We start from the raw sequence: 19614 nt of genomic DNA, 5'->3' as shown, positions 1-19614 counted from the left end.
GTAGATTTTAACTTATTCTAGAGAAACAAAAATATTCTACAGGACTCCATCACAGATTTCAATACAGGATATTTTAACTGCATCACATAAGAAAAAGAAGCATCTCTCAACAACAATGACCTAAGCACCAAGTCTTCTGAAATGACTTTGTGCCCTGTATTTATAGTTTCCGATAAACTTCAGATAAAACCTTAAAAGCTCAATGCAAGAAGGACATTTTATTGTTATTGTTGACTGACTGGTAATGAAATCATTCCAAGAAGTACAGGATATTTTGCTGCCATTAATCTCATTCTTGATCTACATTTATTGCTTAGGCTAAAATATTATTTAATAAAGTACATGATCATATTCTTGACTTTTCCTTCTCCTTACTCTTTTGCTTATGTATGACAAACTGCTGAACGACAGAATTCTGACATAATGTATAGATGTTACTTGAAAGATAACATCTCACACATATATTTTGATGCTCCTGATGAAGCAAACATTAAGCATATAGAATTCCAGCAACTGCAAGTCAGACAACTGTACCATGGGTATCATTCTTAAAAGCTGCAGTTTTATTTTACTAAATTGTCTATGTTAAAAACAAATTTGTGCCTGGTGTGGAATTTCACTGCATCAAGTGTTACAATATTTTTGTTTTCATTAAAAGCAGAAGATTGCATGTACAACAAGTGTTAAGAAACATGACAATAAATTAGGATATAATTTACAAAAAGCAAAAAATAATAATAATAAAGTAACAGTGTACCACATTAATACTGAGTATAAAATAATAAGCAACTAATCACAATAATACAAAGGTAATTTCAGTCTGTATTATTAAGGATATCTATGTAACATTCACTCCATTACAAAGTTCCTAACAAAATGGCCTATTTTGGGGTGTACACACCTTAAGGGGTTAATCTGTAGATTTTCCTTTGTTTTGATCTTCAGCTGATAGCATTGCTCAGTGAAAGTACTGGCAGCAGACTGATTTCTGTATTAAATATTCTACTATTTGATTCCAGGCCTGTCATATTTATAGCCTGCACAAATAGTCATATTGTCACTATTAAGGAATATAACACTATTTAGCTTAGATTACATAGTTGGCTACAGCGTAGCAGCAGCAATGAACTGTGCTGTGGAAACAAATTATTTTTCTTTGATTTAGTCTGAAGTGTTGCTTAGTCTGTAAATCCACATACATTCTGTTTTGTTCCCTTTAACAATAAAATTCAATGTTGCTCCAGGGAGTTCTTTAAATTCCAGCCTCAGAGCTGTTACATTGAGTAAACACGGGACTCCCTAGTGTTCTAGCACCAGTAAGAGAGCAAAATGTGTCTTAGGAAACACGCCTTCCCATTTCCATGTCCTAGGTGAGGTAAAAAACCAAAACATATAGAAAACCCTTTTCTTGTTAACTGAAAAGACACATTATCTGATAAACACAATCATGCCCTGGAGAAAACCGGACCCTGATACAGAGAGGCCTCTTGCTTAGAGAATGCCATAGCAACGCCTTTCCCTTTAATTGTATTTTTGACTTAACCAGGGCATGCTAGCACCAAGGTGTTTTGTCAAAAGAACACAGAAAATTTATTCACTTAACTATGAAGGACTACAAACTGCCTCTGATCCACATGCGCAACTCCCAAAGGCTGTTTACTGGTGTCAGTTTTAACAGGAGTTGTTTACATAGTGATGAGAGCAGCAGATAAGCATACATGAATAAAGGCAAGCCAACTGAAAATGAGTTCCACTGGTCACAGGCATAACGAAATGAAAACACTGGCAAGAGGTAGCAGATGACAAAAATTTGATGGTAATGAACATGTGGATTACGCAAAACCCCACTGAGAGATTGTCAGTAAATTAGGGGGATTTCATAGTACGAGTCCTCTTAATAGTATCTACTTCTCCATGATAATTCACATTAGTAAATACTGTGCAACACATTTGACTTGTTATTGATAAAATATGCTGATATACTTCAATCTCATCATATTTTGAAATCATTTTTCACTGAAAAGTGTACTTTTTTAAAAAGTGCTATTTGAGTTAGAATTTGTAACATGTTACTGTTCACATAATTTTAATTGCACTACAACAAAGGAGGCATAGATGGACACAAAAGCACATTCATCAAGTACCTGCTGCAAATTGCAAGTGTTCAAGTACAATATATTAAAATAAACAAGTACCCACTTTTCTTATCTCCTTGTTGAGTCTGTAACTGAGAAGTGAAGGGGAAAAGGAGTATGACATTATGCTTTTTTAATGGTAGAATCTTGAATATGAATTGCCTAAGTAGTTTGGCTTCACATTTAAAAATGCAAGGTAATTGGTGAGTATTAAAATTATGCTAATATGAAGTAAGTGAAGTATGGCAGCAGAATATTTGGAATAGTTAGAATCTTATGGAATCTAGTTACTAATCCAGAGACAGGATTTTCTTCCAGTCTCATACTGAAAGCTGCCTCAAGCTTTAAATACGATCCAGCTTGAAATGTGTACTTGGCCATTCAGGTCAAGGTGGCCAGACTTATTTCTAGCCACCCCTTTTCCAGTGTGCCTTACCCCTAATTGCCTGGCATGTACCCCGGCTCAAGCACATTCCTGACTTCTCATTTAAACAGAATCTATATATCCCCACAAGTCTTTGGTTGTAACCTTGTCTACTATGATATGGTCTCCTGAACTGCAGAGTCTCACATATATGTCTCACATATTCTTCCTCATAAACAAATATCCTTCCATTACAGTATCAAAGAAGGGAACATCTGGAATCTATTTAACTCCCAGCAAAGGATTGTTATTACACAGTAGGCTTATCTTTTGCACTGATACTTCTTGGTCTTGGAGAATCAAAAGCAACATATATAACAGATCTGGATGCCCACTAAATTGTTCCTTCTTTGTGGATAGTGATGTAAACAAAAGTGCGCTGGAGTCAAAGTCTTACATTCTAAGCAAGCTGTACAGTAGTAGTGAAAGAGCTGGCAATACAGCCTTCACTACCATTGGAGTCTGCCTCCCCCATGGAATTGAAATATGTTCCCTTTTAGTGGACACCTCAGTTTTGCTTGTACAATGGTAAGATGGCTATAAAACTGCAACACAGATTTCATTTCATTTCATAGCACACTTGTTCTTCATGCACCACTGCAATAACTGTTGCACCTTTTAAAATAAAGTCCCTCATGGTTGTTCTATTGAGTATAGCTTTATATGTGGCTCACAGCAGTGTTCAGGAAATATGGATTACTCCAAAGGGAATTAGGTGGAATGAAGGAAAAATACATATTCTTTTATTTATTTTTTGCTCCTTAAATAACATTTCCGAACTCTTTCTATAATTTAAATTGTGGTGCTATGTCATGAGATAAAATAATTTCCATTTTTAAGCTACGACTTAACTTTTTTTTTATTCTTCTTTACTTCCATAGTAGACCAAGTCATAACAGCTACATTTTAAACAGTTTTAAATACAAATGGATTCAGTGTCATCGCTAAGTCCATAATAAAAATTATTTTAATGGTCCAAGGAGGTAAACAGACTATTGGATCGAGTCAAAAGAACACAAATGTTCCACAGTAAGCTATTCTATATGTGTTATGTGGATCTTTCCAATTTGGCATGCCCTCCTTATACTGTGTCCAGCACTTTGGATGAATAAATCCCACTTCACAGAAGTTAAAATAATATTGAAATCCTGTCAGCTGGGGCTGACCAGTGGTTACGTTTTCCACAGGGTAATGCATTTCCAAGGACGTCAATCTTATTCCGCTGTGTGGCTCTCTTCAATAGACACTCTTCCACAATGATAATAACAAGGCACATTCTCATGCTTTCTGTGGGTCAGTGTCCTTGGCAGGTCTTGCAGCACATCTGTCTGAAGTATGCACGACTGCAGAACTTGAACTTCAGCACCAGTGGGCAATATGCCACTTTGTTCACATCTTTGCACTCTAATAATTAAGGGTATTAAAGATAAAAAATAATAATAATAATTAGAAATATAGAAAATTTGAGATTTAACACATTCCTGCTTTTTCCATCCACCGTGCTACACTTTTCCTTATCCATCATAGTGCACAAAACACGTATTTTATAAAGCCATAAAAAAGTCTGCAGGGCTTATCACCCAGGCATTTAGAAGTGTGCCCACTCTGTCTTGAAAGAATTACCATTTATTGGTATAAATGACAATTTTAGACAGGTAGGAAATATGAGCCATTTTTCTTGAAATATTTTTACTTCTTCTTTCTCAGGAGTTAATTTATTCATCAGTCAGAGGTTATCCAAACTCTAACATGACTTGCAATATTTGGTATCATGCCTGTGCATTTGTAAGAAGCCTTGAAATAGTATATGCATAGCAGTGAACAGGAATGGGGAAAACAAAGAGTGTTATGAATAATGGCACAAACAGCATAAGTTCAGTGACTTGATTGAATTTTGGATTACATTCTAGGCTTGGTTCCATTAAGTCCACACTTTCTTTTACGCATGAGAAAAAGTCATTTTAATGCCTACAATAGACATGTAAGAGCTTTTTTCCATACTTGGGCTTACTGACTCAGCAGCTACACTGGCAGGTATCTTTCTCTGGAAGAGAAGTACAATTCTGTCTGCCACGTGAAGGAAGGATTCCTGCATTTCCATCTTATGCAAGTTGTATGTAATGCAACTTGTCAGTGTACATTACATGAGCAACGCTGGAATATACCATGCTTCTTCTTCAGCCCAATTTCCTTTCTGTAGAAAGAATGTGGTAATAGGGGACAGAATGGTTTGAGCTATGTCCAGTTCTTACTCTGATATAGCTGGAGATATGGCTTAATCTGAGAGGTTTGTGGTACACTCAGGTTATACAGCTGAGATGTTGCTACTGCAATCTACTGCAGATTTGCATTACACTGGACTAAATGTTGTGGTAGAATTCTGCTACAAGATTTACATCTCTGGTTAAAAGCATTTGCACACTTTGTCTTCCAGGATGACTTCGGCAAAGAGTTTTGCTTCACAGATAGGAAGATGGAAGAGATGCATAATCAGAAAAAGCAAAACCCACATTTGCAAAAATGATGTGGGAATAATTAAGTTAGATGAATTTATCAGAAAATATTTTGTCTAGAAAAATGCTAAAATGTTGCACTTGACACAGTTCTCCCTTTCCAACATTTCTCAAATTACAACAGCTATGAATACACGAATAATAAGGAGAGGAACTAGCAGTATTTTAACTATTATATTATTTTGTACTGATTTGTTATCTAGAAGAGAAGACTGAGGGCCAGGATTCTGTTGTTACAAGGTACAATAAACTAAAAGTCCTCGATTCTCAGGTGGTCTGCAGGCAAAGTGTGAAAAAGACAACATACAGACAAAATATGCAGGTAGGAAAAGCAAAAAGTAGTAGTGAAATAAACCCAATCAGGAAGTACAATCCTTCAGTTATTCCTATTTTTTTTTCCTTATATATATGTATCTTACATCCCAAAAAGACAGTGTGAATATGAGAATTTCTAGTATTTGAACCTAGGAAAGCCTTAGTGAGTCTGAACTTAATGGACTGTACTGAACAGTATTTCTTATCATGGCATAATGTGTGCTTTTAGCTAGACAAGTAGAGGCATGAAATGATTTAAATTTTCATTTCAGATACAGCACTTTCACTGTACCTGCTTCACTTCTGCTTCACTTCTATTCAATATTTTAAGTGCAACTTTTCTAATTTTTTAAATTTCTCAGTGTCAGAAGAAAAAACACTGCAGGTAGCTGAGTGAAGCACAGAAGTATCTCTCTATCAGCAACTGCACCCAGTCACTATTTTATTTTGAAGCCTCTTCCCAAAAGAGGACAAATATATTCCAGAAATATTTCAGTCCCCATGTTGATGAAGACAGAATATGGGAGAGACAGACAATGAATTGTAAACAAAGTGAGGAATAAAAAGGTTTGCTCGATCTTAATGTAAAAGTTCACAAGATCTTAAAAACAAACTCATTCACATTGCATGTAGTTAAACACAGGTAAAGCTGCTAATTCCATTTTTGCTATTTGGAATTATCCTACTTCATATTTCTTTACATTTTTCTTCCTCTTGACTAATCTGGACACTGTTCAGCCACTGCCATTTGGACAGAAGAAAGACAATATCCTGGAAGGTGTCCACACCTTGTGTTCCAAAAATAGTTCTGAAATAGATAAGGTAGGTGACAAAGTAGCCTATTTTTCACTGTGGTTGAATCGAAGAGGGTGAATCTTTTTTTGTTACTAGTAACTACTGCTAGTAAATTGCAATGAACTGCATATATTACTGCATTGTTTCCTGAATTTTGTGGTCAGATCAGACAACATTATAATACCACTTATTGCATTAAATTAATAAAAACCACAGAATGCCATTGCACCTTCTAAACTTAGAGAGATTGTTAAGGCAAACTACGCAAAATACAAGGGAACTGAAATAACATAAAACTAGATTATATTGTCCATCAGGTAAAGTTTCAGTTGGCATTCAGCAGTCTAGATTAAGCAGACTTAGAAAATAAAATATTCTGAATAAATTTCAGATCGTATTACATGCTGACTGTAGAGCAAGTGGAATGCTACAGCGTTTGCTTCAAAATCTTGTCAACAATATTCTAAATCTCCAACAAAGAGTTTGGTGGGGAAAAAAGATCTAAAGGAGATATTTAATTTCACAAAATATATCTTAGTTTTATTTTACTAATAGTATATCCCTTATATTTTTTTCTATTATTTTATGTAAATGACCTACACTTTTCTGGGGAAAGTGCTTCCAAATTGGACCAAAACTATCAGTATACAGTGGAGCAACTCAAGCTTCCTGAAAAATACATACATTCTTATCTTGGATCAGCACAACCATGAAAGCACAGAGTAACCCTCTCAGCTGCAAACCACTGATCAAGGCTGAAGGTATTTCTTTCTTACAGTGGGACCCAAAGCACAAGGTAGTACCAGTAGGCTGCATGAGGACATAGGCCTTGTAAGCAAACAGATATGCTCTGCTACATACATGCACTCCCAAAGGATAAAATCTTTCCTTCATGAAGCTCAAATTACAGGCACAAAGTATACAATCCACTGTACCTGAAGAGAAACAGAAGCATACATAAAGGCATAGAATGCCCTTTTCACAAATATCACTGGCAAGGAAATACCAGAACTCACTTGCTTAGATCATGATCAACTCATCATATTAAAGGGAAAACAAAACAAAACAACACAAACACTGCTAAAACTGGTACATGAAAATGGAAGATACACTAGATATATTAGAACTCCTCATCTTTCTAAAAGACCAGATTTTGTTTTAAAAAGATCTGAGATCCATTGTGCTCTTTAGGATTAGTCTGTTCTTGAAATCTTAAATGCTTTCTATTATCTACAGTATGCCAAAAAAAGATGCGTTTTGCTGCCTAAAGGGTAAAACCTCACCAACACAAGAGATGTCAGCTTCTCTTCAGTCTAAGGATTTTTAAGACCAAATGTATAAGCAGAAAATGTGCAATACATGCATACTATTTTGCAAATTCAGTTTGTGCTTCTTATATTTTGTATTTAATAGCAGCTCAAAATTGTTAATAAATTGGGATATATACTAAAATGCTTGCAAAACCGTTAAAAAAAATGAAAACACTTTTTTTTGGTCATATTTGGGATCAAGCACTGTAGTAGTTCATAGATTGCAGCTGTGTTTTTTTGGTTTTTTTTTTGAAAGGATACAGATATTTTAAATTCTTAAGTGAACTTTGAGATTGCATTTACCTGTGGCACTTGAGCCTCTTAACCACTTACAAATAATTAGAGGCTTCCACTAAATACCATCAGTGTGAAAGAAAAATAAGGTGCCAAGTGGCAGTGAACTGTCGAGAACATATCTATTGGACAAGACTGTGCTGTATCTTCTTCCTCTTAATTCCTCCTAGATTTTATTAGCTCAAATACAGTACTGTGCTAATGAGGCCATATGGCTGTCAGTACACAGTTCACCAACTTAGGACTGCAGGCCAAAGCACAGAAGTCCATCTGGAATACCACAAATCCCCTAATTTTTCCAGTAAAGGAATGGGTCCTTGAAAAACACTATTGCCAACAATCTTGCTTTTTATGGTTACCCTGCAAAGCTCCCCTTTGAAGTCTATGAACACCCAGAGTCCATATTTCATAGACAGTAACTGCCTGATGGTATCCATCTACAGGAGATCAGTGTATTTTTATAATTTTAAGAAATTACTGATGTAATGACAATAAATAATGATATGAACTCGTCATCTTGAAATTAAGAGGAGACTTCGACTTAATCATGCCCACATAAAAGTACTTTCCCTCCACTGGAAAAGAGATACTATCTATGGTTAAAATAAACTAATAGGCTTTAAGTTTTAAAGGACAGAAAGTCTCCTAGACTGATAATTAATAGCCTAAAGATTACTTAAGAGCACATCATAAAAATGGAAATTAAAGTAGTAAAGGACAAGTCTATTATGAAGACGTATTTCAAACAATAACATGGGATTATAAGCCCCTATTTAAAATTAAAACTTTAGAACTATAAGTTAACATTCTCATAGACAATTGTCAATGCATTTCTAGTAAGATTTTTGTATGCTTTGTTTCATCAAAATATCTCCATTTGACAGACAGTTTTACAAACACAGGAAATTTGGTGTTAATTAGAATAAGCTGAAAAGTATACAAACAGAATTGTAGCACCATGCAGCACTGAATCTACAGTCCCAGTTTGTCAGTGAATGTGCAGTTAACTACTTTTCTCTTCATATGGTAATCACTGATGGGGTAGGTACAAACTTGGTGGATTAAGAAGTATATTACATTCTCCCTGTTGTCATGAACATTTCCATTGAACCAATAAAGAAACTGGAAAATAAATTACATAAAATTGCAGTATTTTGTCTGCAAGTATATATAGCTTGCTTGTTTTTAAATGAAGAACCTGTATTTAGCTTCTCATTAACTTCACCTTGGAACTACAATGACTGATTAGTAAATAACTGCAAAAAAAAGCACAGGCTGGGCAATTATTTAAGTAGAGTTTTATTAATAAAAGAATACAGTAGCATTGACCAACTTATTTCATTCTTCGCAGATTAAATTATATTGAGATAGTAAACTTACCTTCTGTGTTGGAAATGGGAGTACTGTCACATTTACTTTCACACTGTTGCATTGATGGAGGTCTATGTGTTTCTGAACACTCACTGGATGCTTGTCCGGTATATGAGAGGCACTGTACAGTTCGCATCTGTTGCCCAAGACCACACTGTGCAGAACACTGAAGATAAAATATACACAAAAGTGAAATAAACTTCGATCCAGATTTTAAATATAAAACGAGATAAAGGAAAGTAATTAGGAAAAGTACACATAGATGCCTTTAAGAAGGCATCTAGAGAGATTTGGTCAATACAGAAAATAATTTTCATAAAATATTTAGCATTTTTCTACTTGACACTCTAAACATGTATTTCACTTTTGAAGAAAAAAAAGCATAATCCGATCTTAGCTCACAAAAGAGATCAGAGTTGAGGTATGAAAACATACTTCACTTTATTTCACATACCACATTCGAGCTTAAGTGTATATTTTCAAGAGAGAAATCATTTACTTTAGAACAAAGAGAAATAAAATGAAATACAACAAGAACTCAAATCTGCTAAAGAACTTTAAGGACAAAGACAAGTATCTTTCAAATAGAAATACTTCATACTTCAATGCTGTTTAAAATTTCTGTAATCAAACAGTCTGGCTTTAAGACTTACATAAATTTATGAAAAATAAGTGTCTGGACATCCAGCAGGAAAGAAAATATGGACTACAAATTAATTAGACTGTTACAAGACAAATGACTGTCCCCTGGTTAGCTAGGCTAAATTATTTTCATTACTGGCTTTTATTCATTTATTTTCTTTACTAAGAAAAAACTTAGCAAAAAATAGCAACTTGTTATTTCATAGCAGGCTATTAATCATAATTAGGATGCAAAAACATGATGAAAGAAGGAAACTCAGTATAAACTGTTTAGAAACACCACATAACTGGCAGCACAATTCAGCTGGAGCTGTAGCATCTTAGATCCTCAATAATTAAGCATATTGTACATAAGATCATAGAGCTAAGTTTTTTTCCTTGCTATGTATCTTTCTGTACAGTACAATATACAAATATTACAGATGGCTTTGTATTTCCATCAAATTTATCAAAACTAAATTCTATGTGTTTACAAAATACAAAAGTTTGAAACACTGCTGTATCATAAATTTCCTTCTCATAAAGCTGTAGTAAGGACTAGTTTATTTATAAAAAACACATACAGAAACTTACTCAGTAGAAATTAAACTGTTGTCCAGAATCAAGTTCAGCAAATACCTGGCACCATATTTAAATCTGAGACAAACAGGAAAACCTCTTACTTCAGACACGAGAACTACTTCTTATTTATTTCCAGCAACATCTTTACCCTCAGCAGGTGCTAGACGAATGGATAGCATGTAGCAGATTAATGGCAATAAATATCTGTATGGACTATCTTACCTGTCCCCAGTCTCCAGTAACCCAGCGAGGAGGAGGACATCGACCTAAACTACAGCGGATTCGGACTGGAGGTTTGCTCTCCTCTTGGCACTGAGCAGCTGGAAAAGTTTTTAAAAGATCGCTGCTCTTGCACAGAACAATTCGGTGTTTGAATCCGGGGCCACATTTTGGCGTGCACTGAAAAAAATATTGATATAAACATATAATGAAAATTCCTGTAAAATGTCAGTACATGTGTCAGAAATATCACTATGGAAAAATAGTAGAATATATTTATGTTATTACAAGTGAACCATAATTACAATTTTCCCAAGACTGTTGATTTTAAAATGCTTACAACACAAACAAGCTGGCTGATGACTGCAGTATTAAGCTAAGGCTTTTGTCTGTTTTAACTTGGTAAAAGTAGATTCCTTTTTTATTTATGCAACCACGTTACTATTTGATACATATATGAAGACTTCTAGGTTAGCTTTAAGACAAGCTTTGCTGCTAAGTAAAAAGGTTTGCCACATCTATCAGTATGAGACAAACTTGAGTAAAGCTCCCTGTTTTGCTTTTATTTTTTTTACACAAATTTTGTGCACCCTAAATACATCTCTACTATAAAATTAACAGAAGGCAGAGAAGGAGAACTGTACCTCTGGCTGAAATGCAGAAAGAATTAAATACTAAGTAGATAGTAAAAGAGAATGACAATGAATATGTCAGATCTTTTGCATCATAATCATGATTCCACAGTTCTGGTCCAAATTCCATGGAATAGCGCATGTATTTTTTTCCACAAATATTTCACATAAAATATAAAAACAGAACTAGAAGAAAGTGCCCTTTCCTAGCTGAGGTGGACTTTAACCTTAACTAGAGTGAAGTGCTTAAAAATCACTCAATCTCATTTCTTGGTTACAATGAATTTTATGAAATGTCAACAGGAGAGAGAAGGTTGAAACAACCTGCTTGGCAGCGCAAGGGCACTATACAGATCAGTTATTAATTGACTTTGTAAAAACAGCAGGAGACAGATAGATGTGAAACTTTAATATTAGAGTTGCACAGATCTGTGTTCTGCACTCTGAGCATCACATTCTAAAACCCAAAATACTATAAAAACGCAAACAATCATCTAGCACAGCCAACTCTTAAAGCAGGCTGATAGCTACTGCTGTAACTCACGTAGAACTCAGTTCATTGGACATGCTTAAAGAATGCCTTCTAAATTGAGGCCTCTGGAGGGGCTACGTAGAAAGGTGTCCAGCATGTGTGGCTTTTGGAAGAGTTTGGCATACAGCTTCTCTCGTGTATCAAGACAGGCAAAAAGCAGAACTTCTGATAATCGGTAAAATAAATGTCAAAATCCAAAGTTTCATAAAGTAAATGTCAAAATCCAAAGTTTCATAATCTCAAGAAAATGGTAGCAAACAAGACTTTGAAGATCAGCACTCAAATTTAGGTGCATCCATTTCCCAGTCTAGTTTGAAGCACCTAAAAAATTCTAGTAAGCAAGACAGACTGCACCCTATACCCAGAAATGAAAGTGAATAAGAAAACAGGTTCCCTACAATAATACTGAATGACCAATAAATAAAAAAATCAGTAAAATTAAACACAGCAATATGTCTCCAAAGCAAATGAAAGACAAAATATCCATACATACAAAACCAGAAAATATTGTTCCCCAAAATGGCAAGGTTGCAGAATCTCTGAATTGTGGAAGTCCTGACTAACTGTAATATGGATGCAAAGAAAATGTTCTTGTCTCTGATACAACTCTTCCAAATAAATCATTATTTCTGCAGTGTTATTAACTGGGAAAAGAAAAAAAAAACAGAAGTAATTTTCAGAGTGCAGATGACCTCCATCAAAGCTCAACTACTGAAAACTGTAACTTCTTAAATGGGAAAACTGATGTTACTCGAGAATCACAGAATATCCTCAGTTGGAAAGGACTCACAAGGATCATCAAGCTCAACTCCTGTGTCCACACAGGATCACCCAAAATTCAAACTGTGTGCCTGACAGTGTTGTCCAAACATTTATTGAACCCCAGCAGCTTGGAGATTTGCCTGTCTGTTCCAGGGTGTAACTGCCCTGTGGTGCAGACCCTGTCCCCAACCCCCAGCTGCCCTCCCCTGGCACAGCTCCATGCCGTTCCCTCGGGCCCTGTCGCTGTCATACAGAGCAGAGCTCAGCGCTGCCCTCCGCTCCCTGGGAGAGCTGCAGCCGCCATCAGGCCTCCCCTCAGCTGCTCTGCTCCGTGCTCAGCACACCCAGGGGCTTCAGATGCTCCTCCTCCATCTTCCCCTGTACAATCTTCACCACCTTCACAGCGCTCCATGGACACTTGCTGCACAATGCAGAGAAGAGGGGACAGCTTCTCCCCTTGCCCGCTGGCAGTGCTGGGCCTGGTACACCTAAGGGCTGGTGCTTTTGGCGGCCAGGCACATGCCAGCTTGCCAACAGCTAGAGCACCAGATCACTCCCTGTCAGGCTGCCCTCCAGCCTTTCATTCCCTAGTCTGAACATATAACCAGGGTTGCTCTTTTCCCAGTGTAGAATCCAGAACTTGCTTTTAATGAACTCAATGTAATTAGAGATTGGCCAGGCCTCTAATTTATCAAGATCTTTCTTGATAAAAGTTCTATCCACCCTCAAGGGAGTCAACAGATTCTCCTAATTTAGCATAATCTACAAGTTTATTTAGTATGCATTTGAATCTTGTTCTAGATCATTTTTGGAAACATTAAAGAGTACCATCCCTGGTCCTGAGTCCTGCAGAACTGCTCTAGTGTCTGGCTGTCAGCCTGATACATAACTTCATTTACTAGAACCATTTAAGACTGAACCATCAGTCAACTGCTCACCCATGTTTTAGTCTAACTGTGCTACACGTTTTGTCCAGTAGAATACTGTGAAAAACTGTGCTGAAAGCATTGCTGAAGTCCAAAAAGATTAACTGGCTTCAGAGATTACATACTGCTGAGCAAGGCACTGTTAGCTTTAATTACTACATATATACTTCTGTATTCTCCTAAGGACATTACTGAATATTTACAAAAAATTTGTTTCACAGTTCTAAAAAATACATAATTTGTTCTTAATTAGCATTTTAAAATTATACATATACAGTGATGTTCAGCAAATGTCACTGTCTACAGAAGAGTTCTAAAATTTATTAATTTTTATCAAGTATTCCTTATTTTTTGTATTAAAGCCTAACATTAAAACTTGTACTCCAGAGAGATACAACAAGATTTGCCACTGGACTCAGTGGAAGATCTGTTTACAACTTCAATTTTCAACTTCACTCTTATTTTCTAAACAAAAAAATCAGACATAGCATTTCCATTGTTCTGACAAAAAATCAAAGAAATATGCATGTATCAAACACATGTGCATATATATTAATATAATTATACAAGGGTTTAAATACATTGTATTTCTGGGATCAATGAACAGAAAAAATTCTTATTATGGCATCATCTGTCAAGACACATTGAAAAGCTATATCAGGCAAATTTTATATGAGAAAGAAGTCGGTCCATATTTGTGATAGAATATCATCACAACCAACTGCTTATCAGAGCAAGATGTTTTGGCTAACTGTTTGTTCTTTTTTTTTTTTTTTATAGAATTGTAATACATTTCTACTGTGTAAAAGGATGGAGGTGGATGAGAGTTCAAAGTTCCAAGGACATTATCATAATACAGGCAGCTACAGGGGAATGCTTATACTTTAGAGTATTTAAAATAATCAGGTCTCCATAATTAAACAAATGGATACTATGTCATGATTGCATTGAGATGATGGTTAGAAATTCCAATCAGAAATGAAGTACTATGGTAATGGTCACAAACAGCTTAAAAACTATTTATGCCACAGACATGATCTAAGAGTCTCCACCTCAACATCCTTTACCAGTCATCCACTCTGTCCTTCTCACTCCTTCCTGTTCAGCTCTTTCCAAGTCTTATTCCTGATGTACACTGTGTCTTACTAGACTGGGACAAAGGCCATTTAAAGTCTTTTCTTCCTTTCTTTTGATGCTCTACTTCTTGTGTGAAATGCCAGCAAAAAATGGAGTAAAAATATAAACTCTTCATGTAGAATAAGACACACATTAAAATTCACTGTGTCATTTCTAAGTTTCTCAAGGTCCTACCCTAAAGGTGTTGAGAGGAACTGCTTTTCCATAGGCTTCAGGATACAAAGATGATTTTTTTTAATAGAATTAATTTAAGGAAAAACTATCTTAAAACTGCATAAAACTAGAAATAGAATTATGACTATTCTGTGAATAACTAAAACTACTTTACACTATCTAATTAATCTATAAAACCTGGTACAAGTAACAGAAGATTCAGGGTATAAACAAAAACATCTGAATGTAAAATTAGTGAGAACAAAACAAACAGCAAAACAATTGGAAGTTCACAATGTGCTTTAAAATAACTTTCTTTACATAAAAATTCACTAAAATGGCACTTTGTTCATAATTTCTTATGGAATAAAACCAGATAGTTCAACAGTACAGATGACATTTTTCGGTTGTTCAAAGAAAAATAAAGTACCTAATAGGAAAAAATGTCTACACAAGTAGTTTCTTCAGCTAAGAAGAAAAGATGTAGATTATATTATATAGGAATGAAATTCAGATAGCAAGGAGATGCACTACTTTTCACAACAGCTCACAACACTGTATTATAACAGGAACGTATTACTACTTTCAAATATTGCTGTAATATTTAAGCCACTATTAACTAATAATAGATGGAGTCTCTATCCTTGCAGATATTCAAAAGCTATCTGGACATGGTCCTGGGCAAGGTCTAGGTGATCCTCCTTGAGCAGGAGGGCTGGATCAGAGACCTCTAAAGGCCTCTGCCAACCGTAACCATTCTGTGGCTCAGTTAACTGCATTACTTGCATTAAATAAAATATATGGTAAGAGCTCCTCTGCATTACTAGTATGGGCATTAGTACAAAGAGGTAGCCTAGTAGCCTTCCACTTCGTGCTTTGGATTTCCAAAAGTTGTAACAATTTCTGGAGATAAAAGGACATGCACATAGAAGAAATCTGTGCAACCACAAGCACATTAACTTTCTTTACATTCTGTGATTTATAATTTATTTTGAATGACTGACAGTTTAAAGGCAAGCACATATATGGAGAATGGTATACAATCAATCATGACTATATCAACGGAAGATCATTCCAGCTTATTCTTAATAATCTTTCATTTTTTCAGACAAAGAAGGGGCAATAGTTCTAACCTACCTGGGCCTCTGAAAAGTGGGAGTATAACTGGTTATCCTGAATAGAGCTTGAGAGATGCTACCTGTAAAGATCTTCCTGGATCAGTCATGGGACTGACCTGATTCACATTTCTCCTCATTCTACTTAATGATGATCATACAAAAGTAGTTTTAGCTATATAGTGTTACGCATATTACTGAAATTAGCAGTGAGCACTAGTAACTAACAGACCTGGTGCTACAAAAATATGCCTAAAGAAGGAACTGTAAACTTTGAAGATAAAGATAACTGAAGTGCAATTTGGCAGTATGAAGTGTAAGAGAGCACATTTCCAAAAGAAACAAGAAGCACTATTCTAACTGGGAGATCAGTAGCTGAAGTGAAAAAAAGGAAGATAAAGATGTGGATATGACAACAGAATATAAGATGGCTTTAAGTAAATAGTATGTTATGGCTGTGGAACACAAAAAGGTTTTTAGAGTATACCGATACACAGCAGATTCAAATAGTTGTTTTGTTTTGTTGGTTTTTTTTTTCAGTAGAAGCAGGAAACAAAAGAATAAGGCACATGTGAAATTTCCTTTGGGGTAATATATACAAATGTATAGATACACAGACTTCAAACTGAAATAGGAAATTAGAATGTGATGATGAGCAGGAAGAAGAGTTTACTGCCGATAACAAAAGCAAATAGGTATAAACTAGCATGAAATGGAATTAGAGCATTTCTTGCAACTCAAAGAGTAAAATTCAGGAATAAAAGAGTTTCAAGGAAGAAGTGTGAAAACTCCAAATAAAAGACACAAATAATACACAATTTAATCAATTTATGAAAGTAATTATATATATGGCTGCATATGACAGTGGGGACATAGATAGGACATAACCTGTAAGTGCTTGTAAGCACACAGACATAACTTGTAAGTACTCTAAAGGCTACTTCAAGATAAAAAGAGGTGTGGCCTAAAGAGTCCAGAAGAATGTGGATCTGAAAAAGTATAAAGGCACTTCTGCACAGTGATTTGCATGTGTTACAGTCCATTCAATTGTATCACAGATCAGTCTGCCTTCTTAAAGCTGCACTGGTTAGCACACTTCATATTTTATATTTGAAGCAATGGTGTGTCTTGGTTTATGCTGTAGTAAGTATCACCATATTTAACAAAAGATGCTCTTTCTACAATTGAGTGATTAACAATTTTCATATCTGCTTCTTACAGGAAGTTGCTAAGAAAGGTGATTCCTTACATCACCATGGTTACTTCACAGAAAGCTAGCATTTTACTTCGGCTTTTGATATTGTAAATTCATCATCTCCTCTCTTCAGCTATTCACCTGTTCAAGAACCAATGGAAATGCAATATTTTTCTTTAACACAATCACCTGATAACAAATGTTTTTCTATTTTATTCTGTTTTGTTTCTTTCTTGTATTATACTATTTTTCTATTATGATTAATAACAACTAGTCATTATTATCTGACAAAATAACAGAACTGGCAACACAGAAAAAAAGAAGAAAAATATGAATGACAAAAACTGGTTCAGTAATCCAAAGGAATCAAGTTTTGAATTTCTCATTAATACTTCACATGTTGAGCAGCAGTAGGAAATGTACCAATATTCATTGGTCAGAGCTCTTGTCTTATTGAGCTAACACAGCAAAATTTCCTTACTTCTGACCAGTCCAAAGCGACCCACTGTGGGGGACAGGACTGATTGTTACAGGGCTCTTTCTCAATAGGCCGGTGTGTTAAACAGTTGGTATTGTCCAGTGTCTCTTCCTCAGAAGGTCCAATCTTTCTGATACAGAGAACTGTTCGTGAACGCACTCCTCCATCACAGGTCTTACTGCATTCTGACCAATCTCCTATAAACCATCTGAACAGAAAAAGTTAGGAAAGTCTATTACTGCATGTCAGAAATTGAGTAGATTATTGCACAAACCCAGAATACAAATAGTTTCATCTACTATCACTGTTAACAGTACACCTGCTCAGAGTGACATTAAGTGGAAACTTACGTGTCATTTTAATTCATGCCTCACTGAAATCATATCTTCCAGTAAACACTATTTATTTTCTGCAGCTGCTATTTTCAGCCTAGATTACAGTAGTTAGAAAGGAGTATTGAGTCTGATAAAACTTCAGGTATTTAATTAGATTTCCACTGGACTTGCATGAAATTATCCATTTGAAGATGGTCTGCAATTGGAAATGTTTGTGAACCACTGCTGCAGGTTAAAGAATATGTTATAAGCCAAGATACTTGCCTTTTTCATATAATTGCAACAATTGATCTCAGAATTGGTCCTTCAGGGGATTATTTTTCATATGATTATGAATGTTACCATGTGCTGCCATCATGCAAAAAATGTCAGGCAAGTCTGTTACTACTGATGCTCACAGAAATGTCCTTGGAGCAGCATCGTAAAGTATCATTGTCTGAGGCCCCAGTCAAAAATATGTGCTTGCAATCCTATTTTGTTTTACACAAATTACTCTATTATGAACCTGGATCAATGCAACTTTTTTTTCCTTTTTTTCTAATTTTGAGGCGAGTCAGAGATGCACAGATGTGTCATATTCCGCTACTATCACAATGAAAGAGAATCCATTTGTGACTCTGCCAACAAACTAATGCTTTTACCATGGCAGGGGAAGCAAGAAGCTTTTTAGAGCTCTGGAGAAGCTACACTGTTAATTCTTAGGTGGCACTATGATTTGCTCGCATGCATTTTTAGGTACTTCTATGTTTATATTCTATCACAACATAATATTATCCTTTTTTTCTTAGGAAAAAAGCCTATGAAACAATCTGTTAGATCCAGAGATAGTCACGTATTTTTTTTCTTAAAATCTGAAACTTTATGCATTTCTTACTGCAATGCAATCAAATACAGTCTTTGCTGCTGTTAGGAGCCTCAAATATAATGTCACTGGCATTCACTCAGGAGGAGTTACATAAGCCTTTTCATTTAATTGTTTTTAGTAATCACCAGAAGGAAATGGGAATTGTGTTAATTTAAGAAAAGTATTTAACTACTCTGTTTAAAGAATAAGCCTTACTGGACTGATAAATCTTTCAGCCAAAATGGTCAGGCTTCTTTCCATGCTATCTCAAAGACGGTATTTGAACAGCCTTCACCTAGACAACTTGGAAGGTTAAGGAAGCAAGAAGCTTTTCTCAGCAGTTGGTACACTGTATTCACCCTGTGCAGACCACCACACTGCAGGGAAATGGGGGATTAAGTGCTCTGTAATATGTAAGCATAATGCTTATTAATGCATAATTAACACAAAATGCATTAATACATACAATAGCCTTCTGAATGTTGATGATTTGGTTTTTACTATGTTCATGCATTTGCCTGCAGTACTGGATGGATAATAAAAAATCGTCCTGCTTTTGGTTCATTTTTTTTTCTTTAAAGTCAGTGGGAAAAAAAAAAAACAACTATGTTAGAAAAACTTCCAGAATTACTTTTAGAAGTGACAATTTGTTAACTGATAAGGGATGGGATAGGGATGCATTTGGTAAAAAGGAACTGACTAAGCCATTACTACTTGTCAAGTTCTGCTCCCACATACATGGTATGAGAGTTCAGTTAGTGCATTTACTTACTAAACAGTGTTATCTAAGCAGAGCCCATCTACAAATCCTTGCAGGATCAGCATGGAGATAAGCATCAGATTTACTCACAGACTGTGGTGACAGTAACTTAGACATGTTGTAGACTTTTTTGTAAGGTAGCACATCCACAGTCATACTCAAGGTG

At 35.5% G+C, this 19614-nt stretch overlaps 1 protein-coding gene across 2 annotated transcripts in view; it reads right to left on the bottom strand.

Annotated features, from left to right (window-relative positions):
• Positions 1-263: 263 nt before the first annotated feature.
• The window catches only part of ADAMTS6 (ADAM metallopeptidase with thrombospondin type 1 motif 6), a 154086-nt gene continuing 134735 nt past the window's right edge, over positions 264-19614 (bottom strand). For both annotated transcript variants that reach the window (XM_065739775.1, XM_065739776.1), the window contains 4 exons: positions 17513-17717; positions 10583-10759; positions 9167-9323; positions 264-3963 (listed from right to left, as the gene is read on the bottom strand). In XM_065739775.1, coding sequence (XP_065595847.1) covers positions 3854-3963; positions 9167-9323; positions 10583-10759; positions 17513-17717 — 649 coding nt within the window. In that variant the 3' untranslated portion in view covers positions 264-3853. The remainder of the gene's footprint in view (positions 3964-9166; positions 9324-10582; positions 10760-17512; positions 17718-19614) is intronic.

Source organism: Cyrtonyx montezumae, unplaced genomic scaffold (genome assembly GCF_038088225.1).
Source record: "Cyrtonyx montezumae isolate F1298 unplaced genomic scaffold, pur_monq_1.0 scaffold_25, whole genome shotgun sequence".
Lineage (NCBI taxonomy): Eukaryota > Metazoa > Chordata > Aves > Galliformes > Odontophoridae > Cyrtonyx > Cyrtonyx montezumae.
Note: the sequence above shows the minus strand (reverse complement) of the source record. Positions and strands in the feature narration are given on the sequence as shown.